This window comes from Chiloscyllium punctatum, chromosome 1 (genome assembly GCF_047496795.1).
Source record: "Chiloscyllium punctatum isolate Juve2018m chromosome 1, sChiPun1.3, whole genome shotgun sequence".
NCBI classification, from domain to species: domain Eukaryota; kingdom Metazoa; phylum Chordata; class Chondrichthyes; order Orectolobiformes; family Hemiscylliidae; genus Chiloscyllium; species Chiloscyllium punctatum.
The window spans coordinates 90,019,128-90,031,454 of NC_092739.1; the positions used below are offsets into that span (position 1 = coordinate 90,019,128).

The window sequence follows — 12,327 nt, forward strand, 5'->3', positions numbered from 1 at the left end:
TGCCAAGAGGAAAGGTAGGACAGAAGAGATGCTGACTAAGATGAAGAAAAAAATTGTGCTTATTGCAGATGTCATGAAGATCATACAACTGAGATCCAAGCTGAATGTAGAAGGTTTTTTTGGGGGGGCGGGGTTGGAATGACAAAAGCAAATACAACAAGCAAAGTGAATGTGTAATAAGGAACTGGCAGCTAACATGGAAGAATATTTCAAAATCTTCTACAGGCACATAACTAGTAAATGTTAGTAAAAAGAAAGAATGAAAAGAGACACACAGCTGGCATAAAAGGGAAACCAAATGTCAAGTGTAGATGCATAAATATTAATAGAGAGATAAAAGGAGGGGTTGGGTCAATCAGGACTCAAAAAGAAGATTCATACATGGAGATAGGGAGCAAACCTGAGGCATGAAATATATAGTTTTTATCTGTCTTTACCATGGAAGAAAATGCTGCTATAGTCATGGTTAAAGAAGGGGTAAATCAGGTCCTTCAATAGGTTTTCAAATTGATTAGGAGGAGATATTGGATAGGCTAAAAACTGATTTTTTTAAAGATGAAGATATTGACAGAATTGAGAGTAGAAATTGTGCAGGCAGTGACAATGTTCCCTTGAAGCAGCACAGTTTTGTATAGATTTTTGGAGGGTCTGTGCAGACTTATCAACAGGCCTTCTGGTCTGGTAGTCACTGCACCACACACATCTCAGAAGTCCACACAGTGGCAGGAAAAGTTAGAGGCAATGTAGGGCACTGGGATAAGTATCCAATCTTCCTTTCTGACGGAGGTGGTGATTGCCAACGTTGGACTGTTGTTAAAAAAAAGTGTAAAAATAAGCCCAGCAGCCCAGGTCTTTTAGTTTAACCTCAGTGTTGTGAAATGGTAATTTATGGCAAAATTAATAACCATTTAGGTGAATGCTAGTTAATTAGGAAAAGTTGACATGGATTTGTTAAGACAAAATCATGGTTAAGTAACTTGCTGACATTTTTAAAAGAAGTAACAACATGAGATGATAAGTGTAAAATTATTGACGTGCTGTGCATGGACATGCAAACAAGCATTTGTTGCACAACAGACTTGTGAGAAAAATTATTAAATAAAAGGGACAATGACAACATGGATTCAGAATTGACTGAGTCAGATGAATCAAGGTACAAGTTTAACATTTGTGGATGATAGAAAACGTAGATGCATTGTGAACTGCAAGAAGGTTAGTTTAGGACTTCTGAAGGATGTCAACAGGTTAGTGGAACAGACAGGTAAGTTGCAGATGAAAGTTAATGCAAAGAGATGTGAAATGATTATGCTTCGTTGGAAGAACAATGAAAGGAAATATAAACTAGTCTAAATGGGATGCAGGAGTAGATGGATCTGCGGGTGATCCATGTGTATAAATCAATAAAATTGGCAAATCAGATTGACAGACTGTGGTTAATAATGCTTCTAGTATCCTCAGCTTTATAAGGTGATAGAGTAGAGAAGCAAAGAGGCTGTGTTAAATTTGTGTAGAACATTGAGTTGGCCTCAATTGGTGCATTGTGACCATTTCTGGGCAGTGAACTTTAGGAAAGGTAAATTAATTCAAGAAAGAGCAGAAAAGATTGATGAAAATATTTCTATGAACAAGGGTTTTCTTTTATGCTGTTGAATTGGTGAAGTTGAGACCGTTTTCAAAGAATCACAGAATCATACAGTACAGAAGAGACCCTTTGAGTCTGTGCCACCAAAAAATACACCACTACTTACACTAGTCCCAGTTTCCAGCAATAGGCCCATAGTCTTGAATGTTATGACACTTCAAGTCTGCATACAAGTACTTTTGAAAGATTGTGAGGATACCTGCCTCAACTACCCTCCTAGATATTGCATTGTAGACCCTCACCACCCTCCTTTTCCATGAAGAAGGGAAATTTATGAGGAAATTTGGTAGAGGTATTCAAAATCATGAAATGTCTAGACAGAGTAGGGGGAAAAAATGCTGTTCCCAAGGATTAAGAACAAGAAGGCACAGATACAAGATATTTGACGAATTAAGTCATAGTTACGTGAGTTACAATGTTTTCATGCATTAAGTGGTTAGGATCTGCAAACCACTGCTTGACAGTGTAAAAAACACCACATTGGAAGACTAGCAGGAAACTTGCCTCCAGGACACATGATCACCAACTAGCCACCAAAAGACATGACCCACTATCACTAGTTTCTATACATAAAGACAAAGAAGGACACCACATTGACTGGGACAACATGCACGTCCTACGACAGGTGAAACAAAGACACACACGAGAATTCTGAGAGGTGTGGCATTCTAACCAGAACTCCATCAATAATACATTGATTTGAACCTATCTACCTTCTCTTGAAAAAAAACCACAAATGACATTACACACCTTAAGAAACCAAGACCTATAAATAGAGAGGCAGGACATACCACCAGTGCTTCACCAGAGGCTCTCACTGATGATGTTGCCTAGTATGGTGACAAAACGTCTGAAAACAAACTTTCTAGTTCAGTGAGCGAACTTGCGTACTGCTCGAGAGTATTGTAGAGGCAGTTTCAGTTGAGAAAGTCAGGAGGAAATTAACGTTCGCTGGAAAAGTAGAATGAGCACAGCTAAAGGGAGAAGCTCAGGGAGTGTCACTAGGTCAATTGTTCCTTTGTAGAACCAATGTATGCATAGTGGAATGAATGGACTGCTGTAACCATTCTGTGATTTATATTTTCCCTTTCTAACTGTTTGTACCATTAAATCACCAAAGAAACTTTTATCAGTTCCTAGGCTTGAACTTATTCAGCCTGTTGTACTTCTTGGATCAACCACTTTTCAATACTATTTCACAAACTGAAGTTTACTATTTCATATATTGAAACCTTGGATACTAAAATGGACAGAAAAATGTTTTGTTGCTGTAGGATTTGAAGGACTGTGGCAGTGTAAAGGGCCATTGTTGGCACATTGAAGAAAGCTGATATATTTAAACTCTCCATGAGGAAGGTAGAGAGCCCAAGGCTCTTTCCTGTTTTGGAGGGCTCTTGCTGAGTCCCTGTTAATATGAAACAATGAAGGCCCCATGGGGAGCTGTGCAGTGGCATTGATACGTTGTGCAAAGGGTGTGAGTGTGAACATGATTCCCTTGCACAAAGGCATATAACGCAGAAAAATTAGATGAATGCTAGCAGGTCAAGCAAGATAAAGAGCAGACAATCTCCTTTCTGTAATGGAAAAAACCAAAAGAACTGTGGATGCTGGAAATCAGAAACAATAGAATTGCTGAAAAAACTCAACACTGACAGTATCTCTGGAGAGAAAGCAGAGTTAACATTTCAGATCCAATGACTCTTCAGAAATGATTGTTGCAAGGAAATATATTCTGAAGATGGGGTGGGGGAGCAGGGAGGAGTAAACGATAGGTGGAGATAGGACCCTGAGAGAGAGAAAAACAGCTTGACAGACAAAGGAATGTGTAAAGGTCAGCCGGGAGAATCAATGGCTGCTAATGGGGACTGTTAATGGATGACAATGGGTTGTTTGTGGTAGCAGCCCATGTGATGACAAGGCCTGGTGTGTGGGGTTGTGGGGTTGTGATAAGGAGAAGGTGCTTAGACTCTAAAGTTATTCAACTTGACATTGAGTCCTAAAGGCTGCAAGGTCCCAAGGGGAGAATGAGATGCTGCTCTTCCAGTTTGCACTGAGTTTCGCTGGAGCACTGCAGCAAGCCGAAACCGAGATGTTGGCCAGGGAACACTGTGTTGTGTTGAATTGGCAGGCATCTGGAAGGTCAGGGTAATTTTTGTGGACAGATCCAATTGGAACCTACAGGATACTGTGAGGCCTGAATAGAGTGGACACAGATAAGATGATTCTACTCTTTAGAAAGACTCGGACCTGGGGTTAAGTAGACCAAGACTGTACACAATGTTCCAGGTGTGGTTTCACCAAGCTCCAATTGCAGCTAGACATCCCTGGTCCTTTCCTTGACTTCTCCCATTATGAAGATCAAAATATCTTTCAGTTTCTTTATCACCTGCTGCACCTGTGTGCTTTCTTTTAGCAACAGGTGTAGGGGGATCTTCAGGTCTCACTGCATATTTCCCTCTGAAGTTATAGCCATTCAGATAATAATCCACCTTCCTGTTTTTACTACCAAAGTTGGTAACTTCAAATTTATCCATCTTACTGCATCTGCCATGCATTTGTCCACTCACTCAGCTTGTCCACAACACACAGAAGCATCTCTGTTGCCATCTCACAGCTCGCTGTGTCCCCCAACTCTTCTGGCATGTTACTTGTGTCCTCATTTGTGAACACAGAGCCAAAGTATGTACAGCAAGCTTTGTTTTAACCAGCACCTTGTGAATCGGCACTCTTGATAAACTGGCAGAAAATATGTACCTCAAATACCACAATGTTTATTCCATCAAATTATCATAGGGTTATTAATTTATTTACCTCAATGTGAATATGCTTGTGTGTCAGTTGAATGGCCACACGAAATATCAGCAGTTGATTCAATTTCAATTCAGTTGCTCCTCAAATACTGTGATCTACCACCATGTCTGAGTAGATAGTTGAGAGTGCAAGTGAGGCTCTCTGTCAGTATGTTTTATTTAAGGTAAAGATGAATTATTATTTAAGTCATTTATGCCATAAATATAGTATAACAGTGATGTGTATACCCCCTGCATTACATTTCTATTAATTAATGTGTGTTTTTAAACTGAATATTTAATCAATGGGCACACTCCTAACTCTAGAGGTAGTAAATGAAATTTACTGTATTAAGTTGGTCAGACATTTCTTTGTTCCCCAGTATAAATTCTCCTCTTTTTGACTGTAAGGGACTTACATTTGGCTTCACCAAGCTTTTTCTATTATTGGTGAGAGCATTGAGTTAAGGAGTTGGGAGGTCATATTGCAGCTGTAAAGGACCTTGGTTTGGCCACTTTTGGAATATTGCATGCAATTCAGCTCTCCCTCCTATAGAAAGGATGTTGTGAAACTTGAAAGAGTTCAGAAAAGATTTACAAGGATGTTGCCAGGGTTGGAAAGTTTGAGCTATAGGGAAAGGCTGAATAGGCTGGGGCTGTTTTTCCTGGAGCGTCAGAGGCTGAGGGGTGACCTTACAGAGGTTTATAAAATCATGAGATGCATGGATACGATAAATAGACAAAGTCTTGTCCCTGGCGTGGGGGAGTCCAGAACTAGAGGCCATAAGTTTAGGGTGAGAGAGGAAAGATTTAAGAGACCAAAGGGGTAACTTTTTCATACAAAGGATGGTGCATGTATAGAATGAGCTGCCAGAGGAAGTGGTGGAGGCTGGTACAATTACAACATTTAAAAGGCATCTGGATGAGTACAAGAATGGGAAGGGTTTTGAGGGATATGGGCCAGTACCTGTAAATATGTCATAGAGACGTACAGCTCAGAAACACACCCTTCGATTCAATGCGGCCATGCTGACCAGGAATCTTAAATTAATCCAGTCATATGGGCCAGTACAGAGAAGGGTGTGTTTCTGTGCTTTACGTCTCTATGACATATTTACAGGAACTTTTACAGTCAGTTTTTATATTCCCCACAGGCTTACTCTCTACTCTTTTTTGTTAATCAACTCTTTTGTCCTCCATTGCTGAATTCTAAACTGCTCACCCTCCTCTGGTCTGCTATTCTTTTCTTCAAGCCAATTTGTGTACCAATTCATTGAGTCCAATATTATCTCTAATTTCCCTTGTAAATTGTGGTTTGACCACCTTTGCCGTTTAACATCAGACAGTAATGAACAATTATGGCAGTTCATGCATGTGCTCTTTGATGTTTGTCATTGCCATTGTTATCCCTTTCAGTAGTGTTCTCCAATTTCTCATAGCCAACTCACACCTCACACCATCATAGGTTCCTCTATTTAGATTCAGGACCCTGGTCTCAGAACCAAATGGATCTCTCTCCATCTTGATGACAAATTTCTTCATACTATGATTGTTCATCCTCAATAATCTTGCACAACTAGATTGCCAGTTACTCCTTTCTCATTACACAATGTGTAGTCTATGATGGCCTGTTATTTAGTTGGTTCCTCAACGTATTGATCCAGAAAATTATTTTATATGCACTCCAGGTATTCCTCCTCTATTATTAGTACTAAATTAATTTGCACAATCTATATGCAGATTAAAGTCTCTCATAATTATGATTTACTTTTATTGCATGTATCTCTAATTTTGTGTTTAATGCCATTCACATCATCCCTCCAGTTTGGGGGTCTATATACAGCCCCCACTAATTTGCCTCTTTGCATTTCTTAGCTCTATCCATACAGGTTCCATATCATTGGAGCTAATGTCCTTCCTTACTATTGCATTACATCCTCTTTAACCCGCAATACAACCCCACCACGTTTCCTTTTTGTTAGTTCTTCCTAAACACTGAATACCACAGATATTCAATTCCTATCACTGGTCACCCTCCAGCCATATCTCCATATTCCTGACTATATCACATCATTTTAAAAATCTATTTGAGCAATTAATTCATCCACTTTATTGGAAATGCACTGCTCATTGAGCTCAAACCCTTAAGACTTGCCTTTTTAACTATTCTTGACCCGTTCCCTTTATTTTTCACTGTGTCCGTGTTTGACCCCCGGTTTCTCTGCTTATCACTTTTCAGTCTTTTGTTTTTGTTCTTGATTTCCCTTCCTCTTACTTCTTGGACTGGTTCCTATCCCACTGCCGTTTTAATTTAAAGTCTCCCGAACCACTGTAGCCAATGCTCCCTCTAAAACATGAGTCCCAAGCCTATATAGGCGTGTCCAGTTTGTACTGGTCCCACCTCCCTCAGAACCAATCCCAATTCCCCAAGACTATGAAACCCTCCTCCTCCTCACACAGTTTCTTCAGCCACATGTTTATCCAATATATACTACTATTTCTACACTGACGAGCATGTGGCCCTAATAGTAATCCTAAAATCAGGATATAAGGAAACATTACAACTTGCGTTAAACATGTTGGAACATTTGAGGTCCTACTTTTCAACTTGTTTCCTAATTTATATTCCGTTTTTAGGACCTTATCCCTTTATTTAACCTGAGTATTTGTACCAAAATATATAAAGTCAGAGGGCACAATGACCAGCGACAGCATAAGAGATAAAAAGTGTGTAGTTTGTCTTAGTCGTAGTTTACATTAGACAATGGTGTATCTGGTATTCAGCATAGGCATTCACTAGCATGGTGTGGCATTTCTGGTCACAGATGAGGACCACACTGAGCTAATGGAATCTTTCTCTTTCTGATATAGTTTTCAGAACTGAAAAAGTGGATGTACGTGTAATCTGTGATACATTTACATTTTAGGAATTTTGTAAAATGATGATGACCCCTCATGTTGCAATCAATTTTCTGTTGGGATTAAAATTAAATATTAAACTGAAGCCCTGTCTTTGTATTGAGGTGGATGAAAAATGTTCCAACACATTTCATGCAAGTTGGAATGTTTGCTTATATCTTGAGCAAAAGCCTCTCAACCAACCTAAACAGATTAACTAGTCTGGTATTTGAACATTTGCGAAGCCTTGCTGTATACATCTTGTTTACACATCAAAAATGACTGCAAATGCAAAACAAGTTCACTGTAAAAAATAGACAAATTGTTTACAAAGCACTTTGGAATGTACTAAGGTTAAAGGTGCATTTGCAAAATATATTTTTTACCATTCCTCACTATGAAGAATAATCTTTCTTTTCAGTCCCTTGCTAATTTAGGTGGGGTCCACTGTACAATGCAAAGGATCAAATATACTAAGCAGGCAATGTTGGAAACTAATCATCCTGAACAGCTCTCAAGTTAGTCTGAAGCTGATGCTGGTTCAGAATGTTTAGATGTGCCTTTGATCTGTGCTGCTACTTGGTCAGTATAACTAAAAGGGAGACCCACCTGAGAATTTTACTGTTTGCATCAAAACAGGCACGAATAAATTTTGAGCTCATTTCATTTTCCATAAAATTTGACCAAACATATTCTGTTTTCCTGTCCTTTAATTAGTGGTTGTTTCAATTCATGAAGGTGAAGCTCTGCATTTTAAAGCAGCTGGATTATAAACTGTTAAATAACTCACCTGGCTAACATGGTTGATTATCTTCACTCCTAGAAGACCGCACAGGAAGAAGAAAGCCGTGGTGGTTAAATCATCCCTCGGCCTTTCCAACCTCATTGCCAAAGAACAAAACTGAAACCAGTGCCCATCGACAAAGGAGATCAGTAAGCCTTGAACGCTTTGTGGAAACTCTTGTAGTGGCAGACAAAATGATGGTGGGATATCATGGTCGTAAGGATATCGAACATTATATCTTATCAGTAATGAATATTGTAAGTTTTATCCCTTTGTATTTTAAAATTATAAACATTTGTTGAATCGATTTTCTTGGCCTTGAATAAGAGTTGTCTAAAGTCCATCTCAACGCTATTATAGCTTAGGCATTGATTTATGTACTATGAATGAATGATTACCTTGACTGAAATAGAAGAATAGAATTTCAAATGAACATTTTAAGCATCAGTATCTTTTATTGCACAACATAACTCTAAGACTACATTCTGATGAATGCAGGTGGATAATTCACCTGAGCATTTTAACTGCTCCCTGATTGGTTACTGCCATGTGGGCAGAGCCGAAATCAACCCTTTTGTATTAACCCCAATTTACCAATTTGAAAAAAATATATTTCTCTGTTTGTACTTCACAGAGAGAGAATGAAGCTAATAGATGCCAGGAAGCCAATTGCAAGACAATAATGTCAGCATTTTATGACCAATAAGATCATTGCTGTATTGTTCATAAGAGCATAACAACAGAGGAAATAGGACCAGGTTTAGAAAGTATATGGGCATTTGAGCCTGGTTCCAACTAACTTGATCATGGGTAATCCTTAAACTCAACACCACCTTCTTGCCTAGCCTACATATCCCTTGATTCCTATTGAGTTCACAATTACATCAATCTTAACCTTGAATACACTCAATGACTATACACCTTATGGAGTAGAGAATTTCAAAGATTCACATACACTGAGGGAAGAAAATTTTCCTCAGCTCAGTCTAAAACAGCTGTCCCCTTACCCGGAGACTGTGCACTCTGGCTGTAGACATCGGAGCCAAGGGAGGAAAAAAGCTCTCAGTATCTGACCTATTGAATTTTCCCAGATTTAAAGAATCTGTATCCTTCTGAATTACAGGCACTGCAGGGAGATGGGATGGGAATAGAACTGTGACAGCTATCCCTGTGGGGGCAAGAGAGCTATGGATGGAGGGGTTGATCTCAGAGAGCCTTGTGGGGGTTGGGTTGGAGCGCTGAAAGCCATAGAGGTTGGATTTTGGAGCAGATAAGGGGAGTTCTTCTAAATTCTATGAGGAGATGAAGTGGGTGTAGAGCTGTCAGAGCTATCACCTGTCAAGGGAAATAGAGTTCTGAGTGAGGGGGTTGATCTCTGAGATCTCTATATGGAGGAGGAAGATGGGGCTCTGAGAGCCATGGAGGTTGTGGGTAGAGTTATTTGGGGAGTGTTTCTAAATTACAGACAGTGTGATTGGGGGACAGGTAGATATATGAAAGCTGTGAGAGGGTGGGAGGGTGTTATATAGTGTTTGGTGAGAGCTGTTGGGGTTGTTGGCTGGTTGAGCTTTGAGAGCCATTGTGATGTTGAGGTATTGGTGGGGAGATTGGGGTAAAGCTGAAATTACAGCTGTGAGAGGGAGAGGGTTAAGTTCAGACAACAGGGTGAGCATTGTAGATATGGGAATGGTAGAGATGTCAGGGTGGTGAATGTAGGGTAATGGGAAAGAGGACGAGTAAAACTGTAAGAGGGGACAGGTAGGGATAAAACTGTAAGGGGACGGGAAGGGATAGAGCTGTCAGATGAAGGAGAGGGGTAATTCTGTAAGGGGGCAACGGGTACAGCAGTAAGAGGAGTAATGGAGTTGAGAGGGGTATGGGAGAGGTAGGTCTGTGAGGAGGGCCAGGAGTAGATCTGCAAGAGGTGGCAGTAGAAAGGTAGATCTACAAGAAGGGGTAGAGGAGTGGTAGAGCTCTGAGAGGAGTCAGGGGAGGAATTAAGTTGTGAGAAAGGGCAAGGGAGGGGTACATCTGTGAGACATAATGGGAGGACTGGATCTGAGAGAGGGGGCAAAAGGAGTAGATATGCAATAGGGGGCGGGGAGGGCTCAGAACTGAAAGAAAGTGCAGGAAAGTGTAGATTTGCAAGAGGGATTGGGGAGAAAGATTGGAGAGTAGGCAGTAACCTTGAAGGTTCCGTTGAAAGCACCGACTGGACCTCAGAGCCATTTTGTGAGGCCTAGACATGATTCATAGTGTTCCATGAATCACGTCTAGGCCAGAAGCTTTGAGTTGAGTCCTACTCCAGTGATTCATGGTCAGGGAAGGTATGTCCTTAACATGGCCAAACCTGTTGACTACCAATCTAAAAAAATATTTAACACACTCTGCTTTTCGTCACTTATATAAATGATTTGGATGTGAACATAGGAAGTATAATTTGTAAGTTTGAGGATTACACTAAAATTGGAGGTGTAGTGGACAGTGAAGAAGGCCACCTCAGAGTACAACGGGATCTTGATCAAATGGGCCAATGGGCTGAGGAGTGGCAGATGAAGTTTAATTTAGATAAATCTGAGGAGCTGCATTTTGGAAAGGCAAATCAGGTTTCCAACTTGCCTCAGCAGCTCCTGCAATTCTGCAAAACCTGTCAGTCATGTGACTGGGTCTGCAGCATCAGGAGTCCACCTTTTGTCACAAATAGGTTAGCAAGAGTCAAGGCAACCAATTTATGACTTACCTTCCAGAAGATGTGCCCTTGGTCTCATTGCCAGGAAGAATGGGCATGGGATCCAACAATTAATCCTAATATTCAAGTTCCAAGGCCTATGGAATATATCAGCCCTTGATGTTTGTTTCATAGCTTGTTTGTTTCAACTAGCTTAATATTTCCAGAAAAGTGGATACATTACACTCACTACTCTCATATAATGCATTATTATAGATAATGAGAATGTGAGATACTGATCCTTTCTGCATCCAACCAGTAATAGCCTATCAACCTGAAAATAACTTTTTTTTCCTATTGTTGAATTTCTGTCCTTTAACTAATCAGTTATCTATGCTGATGTATAACCCTCAACCCCTAATCTATGAGCCCGTATCTTGCACAACAAATAGTTGAGTGTCACTTCACCGAATGTCATTTGAAAATCCAAATACATGACACATGCCGATTCTCTTTTATCTGTCAGGCTCATTAGATTCTCAAAAATCTTTTAAAAATCTGTCAAACAGGATTTCCTACTCCTACAATTGGCAGACTACTCATACCATAGTTTTCTAAGTGACTTGTTAACACTTCATTAGTCCTGGATTCCAGTTATAATAAATAGAGATGACTGATGTCAGGCTAATTGATCTGTGGTTTCCTGTTTTCTCTCTCCTTCCTTTCTTGAAACCTGTGTAACATCTGCTACTTGAGGCCACTTGCTGGTACCATCCTAGAACATAAGGAATTTGGGAAGATCACAACCAGTGCATCTCTGTAGCCACATCTCAGATGTCAGGATGTTTGATATCAGATCAAGGGCATTTTAGAGCTTGTAGTCCCATTAAATTCTTCAGTTTTTCATTTTCATTCTCTTCATGAAATTAATTATATATGCATGGATAGAAGAATGAGGGAGCAGTTTCACTTTAAAAATTAGACACTTCAGTGGATTAGATTCCCTACAGAATAGAAACAGGCCCTTCAGCCCAACTAGTCAACACCAACCCTCCGAAGAGTAACCCACCCAGACCCACTACCCTCTGACTAATGCACCTACCACTATGGGCAATTTAGCACGGCCAATTCACCTGACCTGCACATCTTTGGACTGCACCCTGAGAAAACCGGAGCACCCCGAGGAAGCCCACGCAGACACGGGGAGAATGTGCAAACTCCACACAGATAGTCGCCCGAGGCTGGAATCAAATCTGGGACCCTGGTGCTGTGAGGATAACCACTGAGGCACTGTGCCACCCACAGAAATGTGTAGTCTTCCCAGGATCAGATTATTCCTTTAAACTTCTTAATTATTGCAGGTTTGGTTTCTTTCTTCTGATATTAAGAATAATTTATTTTCATGGTGACAAATAAAAAATACTTTTCATTGCTTAGTTTTTCCGATGGTGCATATTTAAAGTTTAGTCTGGAATTTTCAAATTCGTGTAAAAATTGTGAAGATTTCTTAGTGGTTGACCTTCGAATCCATGTACCGAATATTTCA

At 40.1% G+C, this 12,327-nt stretch overlaps 1 protein-coding gene across 9 annotated transcripts in view; it reads left to right on the forward strand.

Moving 5' to 3' along the window:
* adamts6 (ADAM metallopeptidase with thrombospondin type 1 motif, 6) overlaps positions 1 to 12,327 on the forward strand; it is a 339,528-nt gene that overhangs the window by 71,536 nt on the left and 255,665 nt on the right. For all 9 annotated transcript variants that reach the window (XR_011960687.1, XM_072570764.1, XM_072570790.1 and 6 more), the window contains one exon: positions 8,153 to 8,370. Coding sequence is in view for 8 of the 9 variants with exons in the window: in XM_072570764.1 (XP_072426865.1) it covers positions 8,153 to 8,370 (218 nt within the window). In the remaining variant the exon portion in view is untranslated. The remainder of the gene's footprint in view (positions 1 to 8,152; positions 8,371 to 12,327) is intronic.